The 27,961-nt window shown below is 35.6% G+C and overlaps 4 protein-coding genes and 5 non-coding genes across 9 annotated transcripts; 5 read left to right on the top strand and 4 right to left on the bottom strand.

The window, feature by feature from the left end:
- Positions 1-40: 40 nt before the first annotated feature.
- On the top strand, positions 41-7,844 carry PCOAH_00031980 (Uncharacterized protein; the record flags this gene model as incomplete). Its single annotated transcript, XM_020059993.1, has 2 exons — positions 41-136; positions 288-7,844. The coding sequence occupies 2 exons, from the start codon at positions 41-43 to the stop codon at positions 7,842-7,844; spliced, it is 7,653 nt and encodes a 2,550-aa protein (XP_019916008.1).
- Positions 7,845-9,460: 1,616 nt separating this feature from the next.
- PCOAH_00031970 (Uncharacterized protein) lies at positions 9,461-12,866 on the top strand (the record flags this gene model as incomplete). Its single annotated transcript, XM_020059992.1, has 2 exons — positions 9,461-12,284; positions 12,408-12,866. 2 exons carry the CDS (start codon positions 9,461-9,463, stop codon positions 12,827-12,829), a joined length of 3,246 nt encoding a protein of 1,081 aa, XP_019915898.1.
- A 1,007-nt stretch (positions 12,867-13,873) lies between these two features.
- Positions 13,874-16,483, bottom strand: PCOAH_00031960 (Uncharacterized protein; the record flags this gene model as incomplete). Its single annotated transcript, XM_020059991.1, has 1 exon — positions 13,874-16,483. One exon carries the CDS (start codon positions 16,481-16,483, stop codon positions 13,874-13,876), a length of 2,610 nt encoding a protein of 869 aa, XP_019916047.1.
- A 1,305-nt stretch (positions 16,484-17,788) lies between these two features.
- Positions 17,789-18,882, bottom strand: PCOAH_00031950 (Uncharacterized protein; the record flags this gene model as incomplete). The annotated part of the gene is made up of 4 exons (XM_020059990.1): positions 17,789-17,942; positions 18,062-18,144; positions 18,296-18,510; positions 18,804-18,882. 4 exons carry the CDS (start codon positions 18,880-18,882, stop codon positions 17,789-17,791), a joined length of 531 nt encoding a protein of 176 aa, XP_019915661.1.
- Positions 18,883-20,729: 1,847 nt separating this feature from the next.
- Arg_ACG lies at positions 20,730-20,803 on the top strand (the record flags this gene model as incomplete). The annotated part of the gene is made up of 1 exon: positions 20,730-20,803. It is a non-coding gene; the product is annotated as a tRNA-Arg (tRNA).
- A 950-nt stretch (positions 20,804-21,753) lies between these two features.
- Trp_CCA lies at positions 21,754-21,825 on the bottom strand (the record flags this gene model as incomplete). Its single annotated transcript has 1 exon — positions 21,754-21,825. It is a non-coding gene; the product is annotated as a tRNA-Trp (tRNA).
- An 807-nt stretch (positions 21,826-22,632) lies between these two features.
- Positions 22,633-22,706, top strand: Arg_CCT (the record flags this gene model as incomplete). Its single annotated transcript has 1 exon — positions 22,633-22,706. It is a non-coding gene; the product is annotated as a tRNA-Arg (tRNA).
- A 1,505-nt stretch (positions 22,707-24,211) lies between these two features.
- Positions 24,212-24,283, bottom strand: Cys_GCA (the record flags this gene model as incomplete). The annotated part of the gene is made up of 1 exon: positions 24,212-24,283. It is a non-coding gene; the product is annotated as a tRNA-Cys (tRNA).
- Positions 24,284-24,785: 502 nt separating this feature from the next.
- On the top strand, positions 24,786-24,856 carry Gly_GCC (the record flags this gene model as incomplete). Its single annotated transcript has 1 exon — positions 24,786-24,856. It is a non-coding gene; the product is annotated as a tRNA-Gly (tRNA).
- Positions 24,857-27,961: the final 3,105 nt, after the last annotated feature.

Genomic DNA, 27,961 nt, shown 5'->3' with positions numbered 1-27,961 from the left:
TTTTCCGCTTGTTCTTTTTTTGGCACATTTTGCTGCAAAAATGTCCGTGGAGGAGGTGAAGAAAAAGAGCTACGAGGATATCCTGCTACATTTGTGCTTAACGAAGGATGACAAGATTAAGCCTGTCTTGTATAAAGTAACATTACGTGCGCTTCACATGGTTGTTTTGTGGGAAGGGTTATGTGACTTAAGGCGGCATAGTGTGTTGTACATTTTGTTCTTTTCTTTACCATATGGGTTGAAATACATTGTGCTTATTTTACTTGTTATGCTTTTTTTTCTTTCAGTTCATCCCCGTGCTTCTGCACGAATTGTTAACAATCGAAGGGACTCCCCAAAGAACACTGATAGAAATTGTGAGTCACTGTATTTTGAGATGCAAATCTTTTGAATGGATTGACCTGCCCCTGTCGGATATAGTGGGGAATTATTTCCAACACGTGGGGAAAGCGAAGGGGAACAGAATCCTATACAACAGCACCTTGTCTATATTTTTAGATATCGGTTTTAAGGGCGCAAACGATGGAGAGAAGATAAAATTTCAAAAGGTGCTAATAGAGAATGGCGCCAAGTTATCAGTGGACAGGGAAGTGGGTATCCTTCTGATGATAAAGTTTATCGAATGTTTGGAGATTCTAAATGGTGAGAGGAATAAGAAGGAGATGGAGGAGTACTTCTCTGGGGAGGGTAATAAGGAGAAGTCTTCATTGGACAATCAGATTTTCCAGTTCATAAAACACATGAATGAATTTTTGGCGATACCAATATACTGTAAAAATGTGGAAGAAATAAAATTCCTTCCAAGTGATGTTATTAAGATATATAAGGACAAATTTCGAAATAGTAAAAATTACTCGGTGCAAAATCACATAAAAATGAAGAAAAATACGCTTTACTTTTTGAGCAGTTTTGTGTGCAATCACAATGTGTGTTACGCTTCATACGTTATATGCTCTACTGAGAAGTATGACGAAATTAAGGAGTATGCCAATTCGCTGCTCCTTGGGAAGAAGCGATTTGTAAATTTTAATGACGCCCATTTTGTAGAAACAAATTTGGACATACTGAAATATTTTGATAATAATATGTACCCAATAGAATATGCAGTAAAAATTTTGAATTTATTTATGAACAGCTCTGAGGTAGCGGTTGATAAGGCGCACTTGCACTCGTTGATGAGTTATATATTCTTTTTTTTCTTCCATTTTGAAAATGATATGAAGAATATCCACTTTGAGACAGAGTTTTCCAAATTTCAACTTTCGTTCCATGAGAGAACAGAGTTTGTGAAATTTCTAAATCGACGTGGATACACCATCAGGCTGAAAAATGAAGATTTGAAAAAGTGCCTCTTCAGCTTAATGTTGTTCATTCTAGAAAAATCATCAAATGAGTTTCTGCATGAATATGTTGAGTGCATCTTCCACCTCATTTTTTGTTATCTGAAAGGGTTGGATGAGGAAGGAACGGATGCTACCCATGATGGTAGTGACAATTACGGGGCACTTACAGATATCTCTACTATGATAGATAAATTTTTCGAAAAGCTTCTCCAGGAGGACAAAATTAATATGACCGTGTTGGGAAGGGCGTACACTTTGGCTTACTCCTTCTTTGATAAGCTGAAAAGGTTTAAGAGGAGGAGTAGCCAGTCCTATATACAGCATAATAATATAACCAAAGTTCTATTCTCCCTGGAGAAGTACTTCCAGAGGTGCATGCAGGGGGGGGAGTGCGTAAATGGTGTAGAAGAAAATGCGGAATATCGTGACCATATGGGTAACTCCATTTCATCAGGACAAAATGGACCGTTTGGCTCGAAGTGGAAGAAAGAGGTATTTGCTCCAACAGGGAGAGAAGACATTCGAAAAATAATAGCGCAGAATGTTGAGCATTTATTGGACCAATTTGTACCGTTCGCAGATAACGCCTTGCTAATTAGTATGGTGATGAAATGGGCAGTTAGCATATTCACCCCGGGGAGCTGTGAATGTGTGTACTACCCGCTACTGTTTGAAGGGAGTAGTAATGTCGTTTTGTCAGACTTAGCAAGGGATTATTTGAAAGAGCAGAAGGAGGAAAGGAAGATCACGTTTGATGAGTACACCTTTTTTATTTCGAAAAAGTTGTTTCGCGTGAAGGACGGGTGGGTGGTTCGCCCGTTTGGTACTTCATATGGTGAGGTAAGCGTGGAGAACAGTTGCGAAGAATGCAATGGTGACGTATACAATTGTGACGAGCGAAATTGCGAAGAAGAATCATTAAAGTACAGCCAAATAGCGCAACCCAGCTGTGTTGCCATACAAAGTGCAGACCTTTTAACCGAATATGCAAACACGCATTATGCAGAATATAGGCTAGACCAACTGCACAATCTGGTTCAGTATTATAGCAAGATAAACTTTTTCCCCTTCTCCCACGTGGAAAGTGTCTATTATGCCCTTTTGATACTGGACCTGTTTCTAATGGGGACGGTAAATCGTGAAAGAAACATGAAGGAGGATTACCTAGTTGTGTACTGCTCCGTTTTTACGCTGATTTTGAAGAAGTTACGTAGGTTTCTGGAGAGAATGAAAGAGGAAGAAGCAGAAGCGAACTTTAGGAGGGAACAATTTGAAATTTTACAAAAGAGCGAGAGGGGGCTGTACACCCATTTGGCCATTTTAGCAAAGACAAGAATGCAGGTAATTCTAAGCAACATGTTATACGTAGGCAATCACAAGCTGGTAAAGAAGGCAACAAAGTTGTTGTGCAGAATATATCTGCTAGGCAAAGAAACGCACGCCAACCTATTTGACAATCAACTGGTCAGCTTCACGTCAGAAAATGTGGAAGAAGTGGCCGAAAAATCGAAGGAGGACAATTACGTACTATGCGCACATATGTACCTATTTGGCTACCTAATAAAAAAGGAAAAAAAAATTGATGAGAGGTATTACAAGGTTGTAGAAGTGGTTACGAATTGCTTGCTTCACACACATCATAGGTATTTCAAGGAAAAGAAAAACATCGAACAGATCGATTTGTTGAGGTACTGTTTTAAGTTTCTCCGTTTGGTGTTTTTTTCGAGACACTTTGTGCAGACGTGGCTTAAAATTGTAAAAGAAAGTAGATACTCAGAATTGCCCCAAGGGGGGGAAGATTTCGTTGTTCAAATTAGATACATTGTGGAGGTCCTCATGGGGATATTAAAATACGCTAAGGAGAATTTAAATGGCGCTAATATATGTTTAGTGAAAAATGTGTTAAAGCTGTTAAGCTGCTTACCCACGCTGAGGGATGATGGGATAAATGCCCTTCTGAAAGAGGACATAAGGGACTCTTTCCATGTGGATAATTTACAAATTCAACAACTCTATGGTCGTTACGTATCGCACATGATTCTGCGATTGGAAAGAATCTATGCGGATCAGATAGCATCTGATTTATTGAGTTCGGTTTTGGGGCATATGCAAATGAGGGCAAAAGATGGAAACAAATTTCTGTGCATAATTTTGTGCTATGTTATAAATTACAACCCATTTTTGGAGCATATAAAGAGGAACTTTACATCGATATCGGAGTTTCTCATTTCGGTTATCAAATCGAGGAGCGATGTATATTCTGAGTACTGCTTCGTAGCGTTAAGCAGTTTGTTCTTTGCCCTTTCGGTGCAGTTTATTGTAGACATCAATGATGTGGAAAACCTGGTGAGGGTACTTTGGTTTTTAAGGGGAGCAGAAACCAGCAGGGGAAAAGGCACAACTATTGAAGAGGACAATTGTGTCACTGCATCGTCAAACGGCGCAGAAAAGATTGATAGCATGGGCAGCATGGAGGCCTTTTCAAATGTTGCAAAATTCACGAAAGGGAAAAATGCGATTATAACGAAGGAGCGAAAAATGAGTTGCGACATTTTGGAGCAGGCAAAGGATTTTTATGACGATATATCCCTTCTGGGCGAATCCAAGGGGAGAGCTGATAACCAAGACGAATCGAACGAACAGGCGACGTCAGACAGTAAAACCAGCAACTCCATCGGTGCGCCTATCGCAATGGTGGAAAGATTCGCCGAAGGGGTGCACTGCACCTTCAGTGATGCGAATGAAAATTTGCTATACAAAACGTATTTTAGAAAGAAGGAAAAAGAAGTAGATAATAATTTTATAAACGAAATAAAAAAGTTTGAAAGTAGAAAGGATTACGTCCTGAACAATGTATATGATTATGTTAGTAGCGAAAGGAACATTGAATTAATTGGGCATTACACATCCCTAGGAAGGCATTGCTTTAGCTATGTGTATGCCTTTCTGTTCATGCAGTACTCTGACTTGGCGCTGTACAGGTGCGACAAAAAAATGAGGGAATTTTTCGCCCACGAGGGGGGGAAATACGACGGAGGTAACCATTTGGACAGATATGGAATGGCTTACTTGTTGGGTAAGTTAAGAGGGGGTTACACTAGGTATCATGCTGTTGGTAGCGACCAGGTGCATCCGTATCAATTCGACCCCTCCCCCAGTGTGAACGATTTTAAGAAGGTTAATAAGAGACTTTGCCATATCGTAAAGGCCATTTGTAAGGAGCTGCTAGTACGAACGATAAAAGCGCGGCAGGAAATAATAAAATTAAAAATTTTTCAACACATAACAGTGACAGATGTGAGTAGGACTATGAAGCGGGTAGAGCGGGAGTTCCTACAAATGAACATCAACACCGCAGATTCTGCTTGCGTCATGGATGCCCTCAGCACAGAGCTGACTACATTCTCCACGGTTAACCATAACGAGCTAATTAACGATGCCATGTTGATCTTCCTAACAGATATTCTTAAGAAGATAGACCTAAATACGTTTTGCCAAAAGGTTGGCCCGTTTCTATCCTTCATTTGTTCGGTTATTGAGTCATCCCTGATGAACAAGGAAATATGCATCACCTTTTTGAATACATTTAAAAGTGCGTGTGTTAGGTTTTTCTCCGAGATGGGTAACCCGCAAGGGGGTAATAACATCCCTGTTGGGGGTAGTGGATTATTCACTCTGAACAGTGTGGGGAGTACCCCAGGTGGAGAATCATGCAGAATGAAGGTGCATAGTAAGGAAGAAGAGGGGACCCTTGAGGAAAATGTCCCCAAAGGAGGTAACCATACGAACGAAATTTTACAAAAATTACTACAGTATTATCAAAAATTTGAAAGTAACAAAAAGGTAGAGCTATATTTTAGAGACTGCTTGAACAGTTGCATTCTCTCATCGGAAGGCCTCACCTTCGACGTGAAGACGCTGCTGCAGTTTTATATACATAACAGCGAAAAGATGGAAACAGATTATAGCGATGTTGGAATACCAAATGAGGGGAAGGACGATAATTACACAAAGAAGGAAATTTTTTTTGTAAAATTGGTTAAGTACAATAATTTAGAAAAGGAAAAAGAAATTTTAGAGAAAATAATCAGCAACTATGAACATTTAACAGACATCGAAGAGAGCGCAAAATATATTTTTTCATTTTTATTAGAAGAAAAAAATGTGGGTAAGTTTATGTTAAGTTCTGTTTCTTTTGTAATTGTGAAGTTACTAGATAGGTACGAAGTGTTACTAAAGGGTAATGCATTTTCAAATGTGCAATTTTGCATAACGGTTTTTTCCTTCATTTCGGAGTTTATCTCAAAGCATTTGTCCAATTGTTACTTGTCCCATTTGAACGAGTTGTTGTACTACTTGGTGCACAGAATTCCGTTTTACCATTATGTAAAGTTTGTTCATGGTACGTTGCTGGGTGAAAATTTCGAATCGATTCGCCATGTTAAGGACGCGCAGCAGGCTAGAAATTACTGCAGTGAGGTAATTCTTTACTTGCTGAAGAAGAAATACCTCCTCGATTTGGATGATGAGAATATTTTCAGGGACCAAAAGAGAGTAGGGGATGTAAAACAGTACGAAGATTTAAAGGTGGTGCATAATGTGAACTGCCAGGTGAAGGAATTTATCGAAGGAGGCAGCTTCAAGGCGAAGGTGGAACAAGAAATAGGTGGTCCACCGTTCGGTTGTGATGATGCGTCGACGTGTCTGCCCCTTTTAACCGTAATCGGTGAACTGGTAAGAAGCTTCACCATAGTCAACCCGGAATTAATTTTACACCAAGGGAGTGATGCAGAGGAAAGGGTAAAAATGTATGTTGAAAAGGAATTAACTTTACTTGTGTCGAACCGGAATGTGATCATCTCAGCACATCTGCGTGGGGCAATGACCAAAGTTCTTACAGCAGAAATTGTTTCAGTGCGCGAAAAGGAAATGGGAAATAAAAAAACATTCGAAGAGGAAAATAAGAGATTGCTAAAAAAAATGGAGTCCAAATTAATTGCCACAAGTTTTATAATAAAAAATATGAAAAACGTTGACAATAATTATTATAAAGATGTGTACGAAATTTTACAAAAGAGAAATATTTTTCACTTTTACAAATTTTTCAGTCAATACGTAGAACAGTTCTACACCTTTTTGGATTCCCCGTTCACGAAGGATAAGAAGGCATGCTTTACATCAATAGAAAAATTTATCGATTTTTTTATTGACATGTATAAGGGGGAAAATTGTGACGAATTGGAAAGTGAAAATGTGGAAAAGTTTTTAAATTTGTACTGCAAGATAAGGGACTTGTTTACGGGGGCCAGAAATGGGGAAGGTGACCTTTGCTTCTGCTCCATTTTGGCGCTTCTAAAATGCCTTACTTTTATGCTCTTCCTTGTGGTTAGAAGTAAGGCGAATGGGGACAAATTGGAAAATGCATCCGTCAACCGTGAGGTGATTGAAAAAGGGGTTCCATTTGATGCGGCAGAGATTTACAGCCTGTTTAATGACATTTTGGACGTCCTTCCGGATGTACGAGAATTTGAGCTTTTTCAGCACATGTACCTATTCGTTTTTAATATTCCCTCTACTCATTTGGAGAATTTTAATTTTGTAAAATTATGGAAGTGTGTCCTTTTTTTTATAAATAAATACTTCCACAGTTGTAGTGAGAGTGTCGCTAATTATGACAGCAGCTTATGTGTCCACTTCTTTAAGTTGGGGATGTGCCTGTTCTGTTATTTCCTCTCCAGGGAAGATGACATGAGGACTTGGTTGCACCTTTTCAACTATCAGTATTTAAACAGGCTCTTTAAAATGGAGCACCTCCATAGCTTCCGATTCGAAACAAATGAGAAGCATCATCAGGAAGATATCGTAAATGGTATGCGTATTGAACAGTCGGGGGAGGCACAAGGTGATACAAATAAATATTGGAAAATTAGACAAATCGAAAGAAGCGTTCCGGATGACACACAAAACAGCCAACACAGCGTACTCCCAATAGGGGAAGAAGCTTCTTTTTCCAATCACATAGAAAAATTCATATGCCTCCTATTTGAGGTTAGCAAAGATAATGTGAGCATTTTATCCATACTAAAAACATTTTTCCAATTCCTTTTTTGCAACAAAATATTTTTGCACCAAATAGGCGAGGCAGACATGTGGGAAAAGGTATATAATTATATTTACCTCTCTATTGTGAGAAACAAAGCGAAGAAAGCATTTGACCATTTGATGGATATACTGAACATACTTTTGTGTATGTACAACTCTTACGGTTATGAAAATGAGCGCGATAAAGAGATCTGCTTGAACATCAAAATTAAAGAATTCGGTTTCGGCCTTTTTGGTGAAACTGACAAGGGTGATAATGTGAACTCTGGCCAGCCCACCTTCCTTTTTATCTCTTTTTTTAAGATACGAGAGAAGTTGAAGTTGTTTGTGTTTCCCGAGCACGTCACTCAGAATTTGCGGTATTCCATAATGCTCAATTACCCGCACTTTTTTTTGTAAACACTGTGTGTGGGTTAATTCGCGCGGCCGTTGTTTTGTATGGCCCACTTATGGTCGCGTGGAAATGGTGTTTCCTTCGGGGTAGACACCGCCAGATATTTTTTTCGCCCTATATATATATATGTATGTAGGTGTGCATATGCGTAGTGCATTTTGCGGATAGGTTTATTCCTCTTAATTTTAACCTTATGGCGCTTTTGCGCAAGTCAAAAAGAATATTAGTTGGGATGGAATACTGCTTAAACTGTGACCCATGTGCTCGGTCCCTTTTTTTTTTTTTTTTTTTTTTTTTGACCGGTTCAGCCTATCTGTTCGGCATACAAAGTGCAGTTGTCGTTTCACATCATTTCAAATGTTAAGATTACGCAAAGAGCTATTTGTGTGGCATTCGAGGAGGCCTCATGCTATCCGTTTGAAATGAGAAATGGTAGAACATACGGGGTTCTGTGTCAGACGGGAACGTAAATTTCGTGGAGGATCATTTTCTCACGTGTGATGGCCTTTGGGCCAGATACCTCACACCTTTTATATGGTTCCATTGGGAGGATTTATTTTGGTGGGCTTGTAACGATGCACCGTTGATATCACTGTAATACATTTTTGTGTGCCTACAATGTGGTTGTACCTTTTCAGGTAGGGTTCACAGCTGCAGTTATTCGCCCTTGACGAAGCGGAAAATTGACAGAGGACATTTTGCAGCTATTTGGTGAACATTTTTATTTTATCATAATGTTAATTTTTTAGCTGTTACGAAACTCCTCGGGAAATTTACAGTCCAAAACAGGGTTATCATTTGTGGCATATTTTTTTTTTTTTTTTTTCCCTTCCCCAGTTCTACATTTTGGTGGTATTTTTTTGACAGGGTTGAGAAAAAGGAACTTTTTTTATATGGTGCAGTCCCTGTTGTGTTGGCCCCCCTAGGTACGCTCCATTGTTGTGTTGATTTTTTTTTAAAAGAAAACCTGTTTTTAAGTTTCAATCGTTTTTCTATACCATGCTGTATATTTTGCAAGCGAGGTTTTCTTTTTAATTAATCATTTTTTGCAGTGAACAGAGAATTTTTTTTTATCCGTGGATTGTATCGACTCGGTATTACTTAATGAGTATTTTATATAGGCTGATGAGAATAGGCCTTTCTTTTTTTTTTTTTTTTCTTTTTTTTCGCTTGCCCCCGCATCAATTCTTCCATCATTAATCACCTTTTGATTGTTTTAAATTTTCGTGTGAAGCTAAAATGGTTTGCCACATTGGGGTAACAATTACGTATGCATAATTTGGTAAATTATGAATCCATCCTTCGTTTTACCCCTCTAATTTGGGATGTTCTTTCAATATAATCACATTTTTTTTGTGATAAATTTTTTTTTTTTTCCTACATGGGGTATTATTTTTGTACATATTTGTGCGCATCATTTTGAGCGTATTCCCACTTTTTTTTCAACTTGGTGGGGATTTTTGTTTTTGTTTTTTTGGGGCTTCCTTCCCAATATATTTTTCCCCTTTTTTTATCTTCACATAGTAAATCGCATCAACGGAAAGGTCTACCTCTATACACAAGTATAAGGCAACCTAAGAAGGTAGCTCGCTCTGCTTAGTAGCCATTTAGGAAAAGAACCATGGAGGAGATAGAGCTACATATTATCAAAAATGAGATAATAAAAATAGGAGATAAGCTAATAGATAGTGATGACATATTTCATTTGTGTAAAAGAATACAGAGGAGCAGAATAACACAATGCATTGAAGCTATTTTGGAGTGCATATTTTACATGCCAGTGAAAGTAGGAATATATGCAACGATATTGGGAATAATAACAAAGGATGATGAGAAGCTGAAGCTGCAATTGTTCTTGAAGCTAAATCATAATATAGAAGTTTTTATAAAGGACAACTCGCTACACTGCTTATTATGGATAAGGTGCATAATCGCCTTAAGCTGTTGCCACGTGTTTCCATTTGGTCAGTGTTTGAATTTATTTAAAAATTTATACCAATTGTGTATCGAATTGTACAAGGAGAAGGAGTTTATAAAGGGAGACAACATCCTGTATTTGTTTTTAAGCAATTTCTTTTATATATCGAAACAGATATATGATGAGAATAAGGAGGAGTTGGATAACATGCTGACTAGCTGTTTCGATTTAATCGAAAAAAGACAAGAACACATTGATAACATAGACCTAGACAATAATGACGCAGCGACCATCGAGTATATATACTTCTACATTAACAGTGTTATACATAGTGAAAATTTTTATGATAGATTATTTTATTTGAAAAGTGCTTTGTACAATTATGTGGAGAATAATTTAAAAAGCGTGGCTACGCATAGGTTCTACCAGAAGGAAATATTTCAAAATATATTTTTAAAGAAGGAAAGTTTGGAGGATGGTTTATCTGGTGAGGAAGAGGGGTCCGATATTCACAGGGTTGTTCTTCTGGAGAATGGAGATCACCATGTGGATGGTGAAGCGGATAACGCTTACCAAAACGGTGTAAGCAATTTAAGTAATGACACCTCTGGTGTGGCATCACAACAGAATTATAAGAAAAAAGAAATAACCCTTCCAATGGTTATAGAGAAGTGCACAAATGTGGAATTCTTTTCTAACTATGATTGCGCGCAGAGTATCTTAAGTCTTCAAATTAAATTCAAGACAAAGCATGCAGATAGTAAAAACATGCACGACGTGTGGTTAATGCAGGAGCATATTTTACACATCATCGAACTGTATAACAATAGCGTTGAATTCAGCGCCAAGATATTAGGCCTGTACGTTCAGCTGCAGAGCAAATTATACAATAATGTGTTAGTCGAATGTATTATCAACAAATTGTTGTCTTGTTTTAATAAGAAGAATTACTACTTTTATATATCGCTCGTTCATAGATTATTGTTAATAAATAAAAATTTGGGAAGTGTAATTATCAGATGCATTAAATTTGTTTTGAAGCAAATTGGCAAGTTGGACAACGAGTCCTTCTACCTGTTCATGGAGCTTTGTCTCTACATGCTGTCTTACTTTGCCTACGAGAATAAGGTGCTGAAGAGTAGGGAGAACTTCTTCAAAAGGAGGTATAACGACATGAATAAAATTTTAAAAGTGCAGGAGGAGAATATGCAGAAGACGGGCCAGGAAAATGGGGAGGAGCCCAACCAGAATAAGAAGAAGAGGAAGCGGGACGAGGGGGAGCCAACAGATCAACCAACTAACCAACCAAATGAGCAAACAGATGAAAATGCTAATGAGCTATCCAATGAACTACCCAATGAAAACGCCCACGATGGGGACAACGTCACCGGCACGAAGAGAACCCCCGTTGTCCTGAAAAAAAATGAAAGCACCCTAAACGCGATGAAAAACCTGGATTGCAAAATGCCCTTCTGCATTGAAGCTGACATGAGGTACAGCTCTGATGAGGAGGAGGATGATAAAGGAAATGAAGATCCAGATAAAGCGCAAAAGGATGAAGGGGAGGAAAATGACGAAGAAGAAAGTGACGATGAAGAAGAGGATGAAGAAAATGACCAAACTGATGGTAACAAACATATTTTTGACACCCAGAGTTTTAAGGAGGAGTTAGAGAATCTCAACATGGGAGATAATTTAAAAAAGTTCACCAATTTAATGTATAGTGTGAAGAAGAAATATTGCCGAAAGTGGATACGAAATTTTTATTTTAAATCATGTTCGTTAATATATAAAAATGAATTAGAGAATTTGATTCCCAAATCGGTTATCACCTACTGCAACAGTTTTAAGTATAATGTGGACCGTCAACATGAAGCATATTACGAGTATGCCATTTTTAACTCCATTTTGAAATACTCCATAGAGGAGATTAACAATATAGAAGATCAATTTTATGACATGAGTAGGGAGGATGATTATAATAACGACGTTGAGCAGAAGGCTTTGGACAAATTTAAAGATTCAGTTAATACGTTTATTCAGACGTTTTTTAATTATATGAATGAAAAAACGTGTTTGAATAAAGTCCCCCATTATTTTGATAATATGGAAAAAAATATTCAGCAATTCGATAACCTTTCAAGTACCAGCAATTTGGATGGCGCCATTTTTGACAGTTACATTTTTTCAAGTGATTTTACAGATAGTGAAGTATGTTGGAACAGTTACAGCATTTTAATTTTATTTTTTAAGGCGCTCATATTTTTTGACACTTCAAATGTTTCTTCTTTGAAAAAGAACTTCAAAAATCACGCGGTCATTTTTTCTAATTATAAAAATTCGGGTGTATTTACATCTGATGAGGAAAGGCTCCAGTTCGAAATAGAATTATTGTCAATTGTGTATGCCTACTTTAATAACTCCATTTTGCTGAACGCTGTTGTGGCGATTTTGCTTGAGAATGAAATCGTCCAGGAGTTGTCCGTCATGCATTTTATTTTTGCGAAATTGGAGGATTCCAGTTTGGGTGAGTATGCATATTAGGGGGATACGCCTGTATTGGCATATGCACATTAAGCAATTGCCCATTTATATTCGTTTCTCCATGTTTATCCCCCTTTGACCAATTTCCATCCCTTTCTTCTTACAGACGAGTACTACGTGCTGAGACTGATTTACGAAAGCATAGACAACCTAATTATTAGGAAGGAATGCATGGACGTGGAAAAGAGCAAGCTGAAGAGGAAGCAAACCAAGAACGAAAACGAAATGTTAATGAAAGAATTGGAGGATAAAAAGAATGAACTCATTCAGAAGGTTTTCCTTTTGACCAATAAAACAATTTTCATGCTAAGTGAAAAAATGATAAAATTGAAAAATGAAAATAACGCATACCTGAGCAAGGAACTGTTAAAAGAGTCCTTGGTGTTTTTACGAACGTATGCAGATTATGTCGATGCTGATCAATTCTTGCAGCTGTGCCAGGAAAACAGTTTCGCCTCAGAACTGACAGAATTAGCAACTATTTTTAAGTACGCTAGTTTGAAAAAGAAGAACATCGAAGGGAATTAGGATACCCGTTTGACGTGCTTATGTAATTCGTAACTTCGTAACAATTTGTCATTCCTTGCGCATAAAGGGAATAAATTATTTCCTCTTTCGTGCGGGTTCTTTTTATATTTGTTTGTGAAAGAGGCCCATATGTAAATGTAGTAACACTTGGGCTTCCCAAATGGAAGTTTACCATTCCACAGAGGGCAGCTGCGGGATGCTACAAAATGTGGGTGACTTCACTTTGTTTTTTTTTTTTTTTTTTTTGAAATATGTGTTCATGTACATATAATACAACACATTGATAAAAAAATGGATAATTGTTAATGCTATTAAATGGTCAATTAAAAAGTTTTACCCTCTTGGGGGTAGGCTACTGGAATGTGTGCAGCGAAAATGGAACTAGCAAGCAGACGCTGCGAAAAATCTTGTCATTTCATCAGACAAATTAAAATTCACCAAATGGGAAAAAAAAAAAAAAAAAAAAAAAAAAATTACGGGATGCATTTTATCGCAACACATACGCCAATATGGTGGACTAAAAATGGGGAAAAAAGAAATGTAAAAAAGTGACACTAATTCAGCTTTATATAGTCTAAACAAATGTGTGCATTCTTAATATGCAACTTCGCAGACATTGCAGCATTTTTTTTTTTTTCCATGTGTTGATTTAAGCAAAAGGAGGGAAGGGGGTTCCATACCATCCTCGGATCATCTGCGAGTTAGTTGTTATTCAAATGGTTGTGTTCACTTTTTACGTTTTTTCTGCTGCGGGAATAGTTCAAAGCGCCTGCTGTGTGCAAACCTAACGTTTGTGACAAGTTTGGGCATCAGAGAAGCAATAGAATGTGCTGATATAGCACACTGTTTTAAACGCCCATGGAAGAATTTCTGCCTTTCCGAAATGAAGCCCCTATAGGGCACATTTTGGTGGTGCTAAGTGGCCAGTTGCACTTGAAACATATCACTGCTCCGCTAAGCATTCGCGCTTGGCGTAAAAAGGTAAATAATACACAGTGTGTGTTTTCTCTAAATTCTTGGCGAAGGGCACGTAGCACCCTCCAATTAAACATTTCTGAACTCGAACTGCACCTTCTTGGGGGCATTCATCAAAAGAGTGGTGTGTTCATATTTGAAGGCTAGGGACATTTGGAGAATAAAGGGGAAGATTTCTTTGGGTATTTTATAATTAAAGTAGTACACGTAATTTTCGTCAATTTTAAAATTTTCATTTGCGGAGACGTTTTGAAAAATTTCACTCAGGGGGTAATTCTTAAACGTATCAATGGTGCAATTGGCGTGTGTTTGGATACTCGGTATGGAGCTAATTTTTTCAATAGAAAGTTTACTTTTAATAGTGTTGGAAAATATATTATTGTATTTTTTTTTAAACAATGTTTCGTATTTACTTCTTTCTTTTTTATTATGTTTTTTATTAATAACTTTGTACAGCATTTGGTCCTTCTCTTTTAAAGGAGAGGAATCTGGGATGGTACCTGTTTCTTTGCCATCGGTTGCATTTGTTGTATTACTTTGTAATTGTTCATCGGTGTTATTCGTGTCTTCCATGCTCCCATCATATATCACTTCATAATTTCCAGACTCTATTTCCTCTTCTTCATCTGGACTTAATTCTTCAAAAAGGATATTATCGTTTAGGGCAGAGTCGGTAATGTCATCGCTTCCATTAGACGCTTCCCCCTGAATACCGTCTTCCGATGTAGTTCCTTTTGTCGAAATTTTGTCCCCATCGTGGATGTCAAAATTGTAGACATCCATATTCTCATTAATAACGTTATTGTAAATATCGTACACATTATTTTTGTGAATGAAACTGTGCTTTAAATTTGAGTTCACTTTATTAAAAAAGTCATATAATTCTTTCTTGTCGTACGTTACGGAGAATAGGTCCATATGGGGTATGTCCTTGTAATAAATATTTTCATTCAACATAACAGAGAGGATTAATTCGTAAAATTTAATTTCCTTTTCGTGCGAATAGATCCATTTCTTTTTAATTTTTTCCTTTATGTTTTTGGTCTTGGCTATCACTGTGCTGTTGCTTAGACGAACAAAAATGACGTTTATGTTTACTTCTTGCTTGGGGGGCGTTTCTTCAGCTGATTGGTTGTCGGCAGAGTTTGTTTGGAACGTCATCTGAGGAGGTGCACTTCCTTCCTCATCGTTCAGGTTTGTACTCGGATTTTTGCTCGGATTTTTCGACAGATCCTTGTTATCCTCCCCACCCACTTCGTACTGGTACATATTATTGTAATTTTTAATATGAAATGCGAAATCGTTTAGAATGTTTTTGAAGTCTCTCTCGTTGTTTAGCTTTTCCTGGTTTAACTTCTCTTCCTTGATAATTTGCTTCGTCTCTTTTATCATTTCTTCTTCCTTCTTTATCTGCTCGATGTTTTCATACTTTGAGTATCCATATAAGAAGAATTCTTCATCTAGCTTTTTCTTTTCTTCTTCCATTATCTCTTGGAAGGTTTTCTTTTTGTTTTCCTCCGGCTGTGTTTGCGGTTCCGTGGACCCTTCCTTCGTTTGACCGCTCGATTTGTCCCCACTGGGTGGTTTACTACTGTCAGAATTTCCCTGCGTTGAGTCCGTTTCTGCATCGTTTTTCTCGTTTTCCTCCTTGCTAATTAATCCATCTATATCAGTTATTTCACCACTTTGCATATCTTTCATGTACATTTCTTTTATCATTTCGATGTCCTCCTTGGTTATTACCTCTCCCCCATCCGTTGATTTTTCACTAAGTTCGTCTACGTTATCTGCGTTTCCGTCCGCCTGTATGTCCTTCCCATCTACACTATTCGCAATGTTGTAAAAATTAACATTGTTGTAAGAATTGTGGAAAATGCGATGGAGGGCATTGTACAGTGCCATACATTCATACTGCCAATTGCAGGAATATATGACAAAGTAGTACTCCTTCGTTTTTTCATTTTTAACTTTTCTATTTTTAAAAAAGTTATTTTTGTCTTCCTGTTCTATTTTAAGCATATTAGCCCAATCTTCCCTTTGAATTCTTTCTGGTCTATTAAAAAATTTGAATTTATCTCCAAATTTTTGTATAAAATGGGATACTAATGTTTGGTTCCTTTCGGACAATTTTTTTGTCACATTGGAATCCTGGGGGAAAAGTTCATTTGTGTGTGTGTCCCAATTTGATCTACTGTGGGAAGCCTCATTCTGTAAGTGCTCCTTGTATACTTTATTTTTATACTGTTCATGTTTGAATAAATTTATTACAAAAAAGATATAGGAAAGAATTTCGTCACTATACTTAAACGTTTCGTATGTGTATTTCTTTTCCACATTGATGGGGATGCTGTTACTTACATATTTGAAATTTTTTTTAATGAATAAAATATTTTCTTTCTTAATTTGTTCCCTTCTTTCTCTTTCTTCTTCTATTTTTTTTCTCATTTGCATTTCATTTTCTACGTTTTGTTCATAAGTTAAGGGGGGAGAGGAGGTGCTTCCAGTTTTTTTACTATTGAGCAGAGTTGACGATCTGGGTTTATACTTTTTACGCGCTACATTCTTTTGGAGATGAAGGAATAAATTCGTTTTATTCGTTTCGTATATTTTGTCTATTTTGAAGCATGTGCAGACAAAACTGAGTGCGAAGCATGAAGCGAGTGATAAAATTGTTTTCATGTTTTACGTCATCTTTTCGATTCATTACGACTTGGGTGGGAATGTTCGTGCGAGTGTCACTATGTGGGTATGCGTCTGCGTTAGCATACGTTGTTGGGGCGAGCACATGGGTAGGATGCATGTGACCACGGGGGGATATACCTCGATCGTCTGGCATGCCTCTTTCCTATGTTCATTACCAAGCTTCATTCGATATGTGGCAACAAGTTGTGTGTAATATGTTTCTCCAATTTTGCCCTGTTAACATTTGATTAACCAATTTGAAAAGGGCGCTGAAGTGAAGCATCATTCCATTTTATCTAATTTGGCTGCCTCAACGTTTGTTTGATTTTATTTCGTCGTCCCAGTGCTAATGTGCGGATGTACGTGAATTTTTTGCACACATGGGTAAACGTCCCATACGCATGTTCATGAATAAGCATACTAATGCTTAATAAGTACCATGTGGAGGTGCCAGAACGTGAAGGTTTGTAAGTATGTAATCCTCACAGCCGCCTTGACTGGATAAACTAAAAACATCGTTAAAAAGAACTCATTTTTACCAAAAAAAAAAGCGGCTTAAGCCATCTGCATTTTTCATGTAATACTTTGTTTTTGCTATTTAAAAAAAGGTATTCAAGTTAAATTTTAAAATATGACGGGAGTAAAAAAAAAAACAAACAAATAAATAATGAACATGTATTTAATTTTTAATTTTTACAAAAAAATTATCTGCGCAACTTACAACATGCCCTGACAATTCTGAAATGTAGCCAAATGGGCGAAAGCGCAGTTAATAGAAATATAAAAAAAAGAAAAACTGTTTTACTGTAAAAGGAGTATAGATTTACGTGTACGTGGATATACGCACATATCGATTGAGCTCATAACTTTCCGTTCGTATTCGAAAAAAATTGACAGTTATGAACATGATGAATGGACGTGTGAACAAATGTGAATACACAAAATGGAAATATTTGAGTATCTGTTTTTTTTTTTCCTCCCTTTTTTAATTATATAGGAGTGAACTATAGGGTTAAAAAGAAGAGTATTTAATGTATATCCAAATTTGCTACCCCATTTATGATGTAAAAATGGGTGTGCTTATGTGTGAACAAAAAAAAAGGGCAAATTGAGTAGCCAGCGAACTATCAGCTCGATTGATCATCTTCTGTAAAAAAAAAAAAATATAATATAATAATAATATTATTTGATGTGAAAATTGGAAAACATGCCCTAGTTCGGGTGATACGAAGATGTCCATATGGGGTACAAAAAGAAAAAAAGAAATGGTACATAGGGAATACATGCCCCCTGGTTCAGGATTCATTTTTCCTGCGTCAGACCTTTATTCTCATCCGGATTGAAGTTCTTCATTGCTTCTTCTGCGGCTTCCCGATCCTTCATTTTTATTTTTATAAAATCTAGGTATCTCAAAGATGGCAAATTGTATATTAAATACTCGCGATAGTTTTCCAACCTGTTAAGGAAAAACGGGAGCATCCAAATGATAAGGAGCTAGAATGGGACGTCGATAAACTGGTGTGCTAACAGCACGCCTACTATTGCATTATTCTCAGCATAGCTAGGAACACTTACTTGGATACGGCATTTTCTAATAGGCTAAGTCTCGTTAAATTTTTGGCCTTAAAGAGAGAGTTCAAATCGGTTAATTTTTCAATCTGAAAAGGGAAAAATAAAGTATTTTTCGTTTTAAATTTTGCTAACACATGAATCGTAAAAGGACGTTTCAAAATAGGCTTCGTTCATCATTATGAGCACAGTCATATTTCATCCTTAAATGTCTGCTCATCCATGACGTGTGTATGTTACCTTATTATTTGTCAGAACTAGCGAATTCAAATTTGGAATGTTTTCAAAAATGTCACTGTCTATTCTGGCTATCTTATTGTTACACAATATTAGCGTTTTTAATTTTTCCAGATAGGGGATGTTATTTAGCTTAAGAATTTCATTATCACTGAGGTCTATGCATTCAAAGTAATCCTTCGTCACTCCTAAATTTTCGATAACGGTTATTTTGTTTCCTGAAAGATGGAGGGAGCAAGAAGGAAAAGGTGAAGGAAATTCATAAGCGCGTATGTAAGGTCTTCAAAAATGCACAAGAAGGTTGTCCCTTCTTTTGGCACACGTATATATATACATGCACGTCTTCACGCACTTATGTCTCATTTGACTACATATACTGAACAGTCTGAAACACCCCGAACGTACAATTCTATGCAGAGTCGCTCAAGCTGCTTTATATATACACGTTTTCCCACACGTAGGTACTGCATTTTATCACTAATATTACTCTATTTTTTCTCTTTTTCCTTACCTCTTAACACTATGGTATTTTCGTTAGCTGGATTTTTCGTTTGATGAGCGTCATTTATCATATCGAGTGTTATCCTCATTTTGTGCGATGGTTCTGTGTACTTGTTTATTGGACGTTCCGTAAAAGGGAAATATAAGTTATTTGGTTCAATGAAGCAAATTCGTGTTTTGTTTGGGCGTAGTTTTGAAGGATTTGCATTACAAGATGTTAATGCAAATTAGAACATTATCTTTTTTTTTTTTTTTGAAAGGCGCTTCTTGACTGACATCGCATATTGAACTTACTGTTACTCATGCAGGATGAGGATGGTCTTGTTGAGGGGCACAAATATTTTTTACATAAATGTTGCCCCTATTTATGAAGAAAAAAGGCGCATACCTTTTTATCTATAAAAAAAAAAAAAAAGGAAACAACCTTAAAATCCTTACAATTTTTTATTTTTTTGTACATATAAAAATTGTGAATTCCATTTTTTTTTTTTTTTTTTTTTGTATGCAAAACAGCTTGATTAAAACGAGGGCTGTGCCTTTTGAGGTTTTTTATTCTTTTTTATGTGAATGGCACATACAATGCATAAATGGATTAGGACCACGATATATTTATTCTGGTGGTTCACGAAAAATAAATAATAGTCAAAAAATTTCGAATGTTTTTAAAATTTTCAAAGTTAGTAGATTTTTATCGTATTTTTTACGGCACGAATTAAATGGTTTGTATGTAATATTTTGTTAGGATGGCATTCCCATTTGGGATTCCTTCGCTCTGACACCCTTGCCAAGACGCAAGGATGTGTAAAGTGCATTTTTGACAACACATTCCTCTTGTGGGGACTAAGTGCAGCATTTTAAATGAGAAAAAAGAGCGGAGGGAAATTGTGCAATAGCACAAATTGTTATGAATTAAAGCTGTTATTTTATTTTGCAGTCCTGTATTGTGTTATTTAATGCAGCGCTGATATGTAGGCCCTCTTGGGGAATGCTAATTTTGGTAAAATTGTATAGTTTTATGTAGGCTTCAAGAGCAAAGGCGGAAATAAAGCATCACTTGTCGTTAGAGAGGATATGTTCGCGTCCAAGTGAGCTCCAATAATATGTATGTTCGTATTGGTATGTTTTTAAAGAATCCACAAAAATAGAACATGGAAATATTTCTTCCCATGTGAAAAAGCTACTGTCAAAGCGTCAACACTTTTTTCTAGCACTGACGTACGAGCTGTGAATTTTTTTCCTTTTATAAGTAAAACCATAGCGATCGTCAAAATTTACATACACATATAAATGTATATGATAAACATAGTCACGAAAGGAAAAAATTATACAAAATGGGGAAACACCTTTCTCCTATTAATTACTTTTTCCATGGTGTCTAAACGGGCCATATTAAAGTGGGCAGCAATGTTTTATATAGATAATACGCATCCTTTGAACAGCATCAAGTGTATGTATTAACAAGTGGTTGTTACCTACCTGCAAATTTTTTTTCATTATTACACTTGTATTTTTATCAATGTAGGAATTATAACCAAGTGGCTATTACATTTTAACCTTCCCGATATGTTAGATGTAAGCATGGGACTATTATGCGGTATTCATCTCGTGCGAATGTTTTTTTCTGCCATTTTCGCGTTAAGCTATATTGTCCGAAGGAAATTCCAATGTTGCATAAAATAAACATACAGAACTGTATAACGCGCAGCGGTAATATATATCCTTATATAAAAGATTCATATGAGGAGAAAAAAGAAATGCCCACTTTAATTTACTCGGAAATTTCACTTTTTTGGTATATTAATGAATAAAGCCTTTTTCGCTTTTTTTATTTTATTTATTTTTTCGGCATACAATCATTTGAATTAATAGGCACTCATAGTAGCAAATGAGCAGAATAATTTCAATTAGTGCTACAGTTTTTTCGCTACTTAAATAAGGGCCGGTAGTTCAGTTGGATAGAATGCCCGACTACGGATCGGGAGGTCGTGGGTTCGACTCCTGCCCGGCCTAATTTTTTTTCTTAGGAAATAAATATAAGAAATGAATGTATATAGAACATGTAAAACAACGTGAAGGCACATTTTATAGCAATATTTGGCTTAATTTTATTGAGGAAATCTTTTATGAGAAAAATCTACAGCATAGTGCATTCATATAATAAATATGTGCTAACATAATGGATATGATAAAAAAAATGATATGGAAAATTGCCATTTACATTTTCGTATCGTTTTTTTTTTTTTTTTTTTTTTTTTTTTCTTATCCAAAAAATTTAAAATTGCTAAAAATGTAAATTGTGGTAAGAAGAAAAAGTCGCCTATGTAAAAAATTAAAAAAGGAATTTAAATATCTGTAAAGCACGACTTGCGCGTAGATTGACAAAGACACAAAAATTTAACTTCAGATTGACATAATTAACTGGACTGATTCAATTTTCGTAAAACAGTTGCTTCGCTAATGAGGTGTATATGAGCACTATTGTAAAATTCCTGCAATAATGATTCGCATCCAAATTATAGAAAATTTTATGGGGAAATGGGTTGCGCTTTTAAGCATTGCCGCGTGTATAAAATAAAATGCTGCTTCAAAAACAGCGTACTGCGCAATTGAAGAAAAGAGATTTTCGTACATTTTCTAAATTTAAGTGAAACAAATGGATAATGAACAGAATAAATATGTTCTTTTCTCATTTTATAAACAAAATCTGGGATTATTCTTTAGCTGCAATCGTACGTTCCGCACAGAACAAGTGTGCACCGTACATATGGGCTAGTAGGTACGCCCCCCCCTTCATTTGGAATAATAATTTTTTAAATGGATATTCAAATATTATCGGGCAATGTCGCGAGAATGAATTTCCGGAAATTGTGCGGAGAAAATCATCTGTACATGACAACTTTGCCTTTTAAAACAGAATGAACAAAAAAAAAAAAAAAAAACAACGGCATTTGGAAAAAAGGTGAGCCCAGAGGGATTCGAACCCCCAGCCTTCTGATCTGGAGTCAGACGCGCTACCGTTGCGCCATAGGCCCAATGTTATTAAGTTCACAGCACTTAAGTTCTATTCTTGCGAAATTCGCTGAAAAGAGAAAAGTAAACTTCATATAATCGAAGCTGTGTATAACATTTATGCATGAGCGCGACCTGGCCTGCACAAATATTCTTATAAACAAATGTAACTGTTAAAAATATAGATATATGTAAAAATATATGTTCTGGTGTTTCATTCTTTGCGCACATGTTTTTTTAATTAAATTCGCAAGTACTTTTTTGTTTTTTCTATATTACACGTTTTGATGTCACAAATTTTTACCTTAAAAAAATTCAGTTTTATTCAAATTTTTGCGTTATAAAAGAAGTCAATTTGTAAGGGCACAAATATAACCCTTTTCATGATTGAAATTGTTCATACTTGAAAAAAACGTTCTAATCATCAATTTTAAAATTAAAAAATTTTATGTATATATAAAAAAAGTATATTTATTGGAACAGTTCGGTAAGCGAAATATTACTAAAAATATGTATAGAATTTTTACGGGCAAGAAATTTGCGAAATAAAGAAGAGGAAATGGTACGTATCGGCGTGGGTTTATATTTATTTGCGTGTCTCAATTATTCGTACATCTTTTACAAACAGCAGGAAATATATACATAAGAGGCTCCTTTTTTATATTAAACACGTATTTGAGGCATTAATTACGGCCCATATTAATGCGTACTCGCAGGGTTTTTATAGCTTCTATTATATATGAGGCAGCTTCAAAGCACGTAATTTTCTTTTTTATAGGGATGAACGAATTATTCCGCAGTAGAGTAAGCAAGAAATAACTTATTAATTAGCACCAGTGGCGTAATTGGATAGCGCAATGCCTTCCTAAGGCAAAGGTTATGGGTTCGAGTCCCATCTGGTGTAAGAAAACTTTTTCATTTTTTCATTTGGCAAGAAAAAATAGTACAAAAATTGATAGGCCAAATGGTTCATAAGTAATAGCGTTTTTTGGGGCATGTTATTATATATAGTATATTTAGCAAATAACTTTATAGTGCGCAATATTTTAAAAAGTTCTCTTGCAAGAAAAAAATGGGCCATTTTAATTTTTCTTTTCCTTAAATTTTTACGGGCATATCCAAATAAGTACATCTCCATACTTCTTATTTTTATATTCCATTTTTATGCGCAAAAAGTAATCGTTCTTTATGATCACATTTTAAGCTCGTTGAATGCTTAATTATACAATTCTTTAAAAAAATTACAAGCAGTTCGTTACATTTTAACTGAACAAAACAAATGAGCAAATGAATAGAAAAATTCCGTGTTAAATTGCAAAAAGGAAAATACTTGCTGATCGAAAAAAAGTAATTTTTTTGGGAAGGAACAATTATGCTCTCATAATATTCGAATTGCAAAAAAGCATTTCATTTATGTCATTACGTACGTGGCTTACTTCCCTTAAGGATAATTTTAATTTTTTTATGTTTCAACAGAACGCTAAATGTATATTACCTTTTCCTGTACATTCGTCCAATTTGCTTCGTTACATAATACGTATGCTTAAAATTACATATGTGTGAAAGTTCTTAGAGGAAAGTGTTGCATTTTAAACGGAAGCAGTGAAATAAAAATTGAAGGAATTTGTAAAAACATTCCTGTGACTTGCAAAAGGATTCGGTTATATTTGCTATTATTCACACATTCAGTTATAACATATGTACTGATGTGAATATGCCGCTGTCTTATTGCGCGTTTATTATGATGGAAAAGGCGCATAGCAAAATAGTTTTTTTTTTTTTCTTTCAAAAGAAACGGCTACACATTTGTTTTGGGCCAAATCGCATAGCGCTGTATTTACCGTTATCATGTACATGCATGTTGTATTTCACAACGGAAACCACTTTTTAAAATTATTTTTCCCAAAACAGTGTTTTAAAACATGTTGGATTGCATGGGTAAATTTGAAGGTGATACACGGTTTGTGGAATCTAATGAGGAAGTACATGCATGTATGTATATACGGTTGTGCAATTTTATGTCTCAAGCATATTCCTCCCAAATACGTACACCATATATGTAAAACGCAGCCAACATAATCATGTTGAAGTTCATGTGCGGCCCATGTTTATAGCAAAATAAATATGCCTAATGGAAGTTTTAACCTTCCCCCATAATCTGCTCGTTGAGCAGACCACTGCAACATCCTGCATGCATGAGAATGAAGAGCATCGTGATAAGGCAAAAGGTGGAAAGTAAATTTAGTGAGAAATGATTAAGCCGAATAAATTTGCTTCTTATGTTGGAAACTTCTATACGGCTACAGAAAAAAAAGAAAACGCTATTTTTAAGTTTATTATTTCCGTAATCATGCGTAAAATTCCGTTTTAAAAAAATTGAAGGAAAAAAAAGTTAAAAAACAAAAAAGAAGGGCGTGCACGGATTTGAACCATGGACCCGCTGATCTGCAGTCAGCTGCTCTACCGCTGAGCTACGCGCCCATTAAGTTGCTAATTACAATTATTATTCATTACATGATGTAAAAATATAGCTAACACTAACATTTCGTGCGAAATTGTAAACAACATTGACATATTTATTTTTGCATTGATCTTCAAACATACGCGAAAAAAATTATGATTAAAAAATTAAAAATGCCTGCTTGAAAACATATCTTTTCTTTCAGTTAAGACGACTTCCTACATGTACAAACTTTTTTGCGTGGTAATTTAAAAGGAGAAAATTTTTATATGAATGAAAATTCTGCATAAAATTTTTAATCATTTTTTTGTCCCTCCTTATGCTTTTTCATATACTCACATGATAACATTTTTTTCTGTAGATATGGCTATGGAAAAAGAGCAAAGAACGTACATATATCTCTCCCTGTACCTGTTCACTTGCATAACCGTATTAATCATAGTGCTGATGCTGTTTAGTGAAGTTTACAAATACATTCAGCAACTTATATTCTAGTCGGAGGGCAAACATATTTTTTTGTAAGCATCTGTGGTCTAGTGGTAGAATACTTCGTTGCCATCGAAGTGACCCGGGTTCGATTCCCGGCAGATGCATAAGTAATAAAATAAAAAATAGCGTTTTTGGAATTTTCTCTTTTTCAAGAAGTGGTTATATATTTTTTCATTTTTTTCCCTTGGTGATTTTATTTTTTGTTATTTTTTTGGGGGGTTGTGATGAGATATAATTACGTCGTCGTAGTTCATTTGTTCAACGATATATGCAGAATGTAGAAACGGGTTTTCTGTAAAGAAGTTTCCTTCTGGTTGTGGAAGAATAAGCTCATATATCGTTGCGCCTGGAGCATGAAAAAAAAATATGTACAAAAGTATGCGTCTGTGTACGTTTAAGATATATTCCTTATTTAAGCTTAAAAATGTAGCTATAAAGGAGTTTTTCCCTTTTTATCTTCATTTTTTGAAGTGCTATATTTTAACAGGCGGATGGGATGTATATGAATAGAATTTTAACCAGGCCATTTGACCATTTTGTGCAATTTTATGCTTCCTAAGAGGCTCACTATGAAGAAACATTGTAGAGCAATTTTTTTGGCACATGTAGGGTTGCAATTTTGTGTAAGTTCACTTCGTCAATTTTGAAAATGCGAATTGTGAATGTATCCCTTTGTATGCAGAACTTGTTTCCGTTTCATTATCGTAAAAATAATATGACAAAATGGGATTTACAATGTTAAGATAGCTTCATGAGTGGGCATAAATAACCCCCCATTAAGAATATTTTTCATTTCATTTGGGGGCGAACATTTATGAAGGGGAGTTGCATTTTAACACGTCTATTATGCGCTCATGGGAATGTCCTTAAAAGGGTGATTCGCCATGTGGCTATCCAAACCGGTTCAGTTGTCTACATCCTACTTCCTCCCTTCAGGTTTGTTTTAGTGTATTAACTATGCTAAAGGGTGGATCGCATTTCTGAGCAATAGGCATTCACACATGGTCACATAGTATGGAGATATAATTATATACATAAGTGACTGCCACTGCAATTTGCTGCTAGATTATACTTAATTTAAGAGGAGGCATAATTTCAAACGCATCTTAGTGAGTATATTACAAGCAGCATTTTCGACTTTATTTTTGTGCTTCCTCACCGATTGGTAGTTTATCCTCGTCCCATGATAGGTGTACTACGTGTTTGGAGTATAATTGTGTCACTGGAAAAGAAACAATTCAGGTTAGCAGAAAGGGCAGAATGGGTGTAACAAATAGGAGGTTTATTCTCCTGGTAAATGAAACAAGTATGCTCGTGAAATACATGTGCATATTTATCGCCGAATAAGGACATACCAATTTTTGTTCATCAAAATTTTGCACATGGTAAAAAACTAACAGAAGGGGAGAGAACCCCCAATGCACATAAACTACTTTTAACCTTAAAATAGATATAATTTAAGAGTTACATAAGGAAAATATTCCTCCGAGCAGGGTAATGGTAACGTGTTTAATGGTTGCGTTTCGTTTATTTTTAAACTCTTTCGAGCCAATTGCACCGAGAAATAGTTCACATAAATAGTGTATTTCTGTGCAGAGCGGTTCTAATGAAAGAAATGGAAAGGACTACACAGCAGTGATAAAGGATGCATTATTCTGCCTGAATATGGTACAAAAATGCAAAGCAAAGGCACATCAAAAAGATAAGATCATTGCATTTATGTGAAATGTACCGAATGTAAAAATTGAAGGAAGTTCAAATTTTTAAAGAACACGTGCAATACAATTATAATCAACATTCGTGGGGGGGTTAGTAAGATAGGAATACATGTGATATATTGCTTGGAGGACGCTAGGCTTGCTTTGTGAAAAACGCGAATTTAAAAAGTAGGAATTTTTCGAAAGTACCATAATGTACACGACGTATTTATAGAAATTTAATACGCTCTATGAATGAGGAGAACGGTAACTTCATGTGGAAAATTTTTAAAACAAAATAAAGTTCATAAAAAAAAATTCCACAATGCTCTGCTAAAGGTTGATGCTCCCACTGTATGCGATAATGGAAAAATTAAGGAATAGTAGAAAATGGGAATTTTTAAAAATTAGTAAAAAGTTGACAACATATATAAATGTATAAAAGGGGCACACAACTCGGAAGCAGAACAAAACAGAACGATAAGACAAAGGAATAGTGTTGTCGTCGTGCAAGAAAATTTTCTGAAAACTACGAAATTGTTTTGGATAGTCCACTTCTACGACGCCTATTGGTGGTGTAAATATAAACTGTGCACATCGCAGACGCTAATTAAAACCGATAAAGAACAGGTCGTTTTATATGAACTCCAAAAAAATGAAAGAATCTTCCTACTATTTGAAATTTACGTGTAAGCCGAATAATTGGGCAAAAGTGGAACATTGTCAGGTATAAGACAAAGGTACACACGTGAATATGTACCACCTACCGAGAATATAGATGCCCATATTTTGAAATCTCAAAATGTTACATAGCTAATTTATGGGTAATATAATGCGTACCGGATGAAAAAAGGTAAAGCAAAAAAAAGGAAAAGAAAAAAACAGATGTCAAAATGGAGATACATAACCAATGGAAAAGGATTTATAAATAAACCTTCATTATGATGATAGCACAATGATAGGGAAGATATTAAAAAAAATTAAGGAAGCGAAAAAATACATACTTCAATTGAGGGAAGTATTTAAACATAAATATGTGTGGTTACACACCAACAAGAAATATTTCCATTAGTAAGTCCCGTCGTGGAATTATCGCTTGATTAACGTTTCCTCAAATGATATTTCGTCTGCTCTGGACAGTTGCTATTCTTTATATATGTAAAAATTTATAGATAAAAAAAAAAAAAGAAAACCTTATATGTATGTAATGCGAATATGAAACCATTGCTAATGTGAGAGATGGCAAAAAGTTACGGATGCTGGTTTTGAATGATTGATGAGTTGATCTAAAATAACCCCCGGTTAATGGAATAATTTGTCATTTTTTTTTACTCTTTTAATTTCTCGTAACTGCAAAAACAGCATTAAAAAATATGATGACAAATGAGGATCGGTATAAATAATATAGTGTAATATGGGACAAACACACCTTTCAGACATTATTTTATTTTCCTTGCGCAATTTCTTCAATAGTGGTAAAGAGATAATATTACCCCCTATTAATGAATAAAA

This window comes from Plasmodium coatneyi, chromosome 11, assembly GCF_001680005.1.
Source record: "Plasmodium coatneyi strain Hackeri chromosome 11, complete sequence".
Taxonomy (NCBI): Eukaryota; Apicomplexa; class Aconoidasida; order Haemosporida; family Plasmodiidae; genus Plasmodium; species Plasmodium coatneyi.
This window is presented reverse-complemented; position numbering and strand designations above follow the sequence as displayed.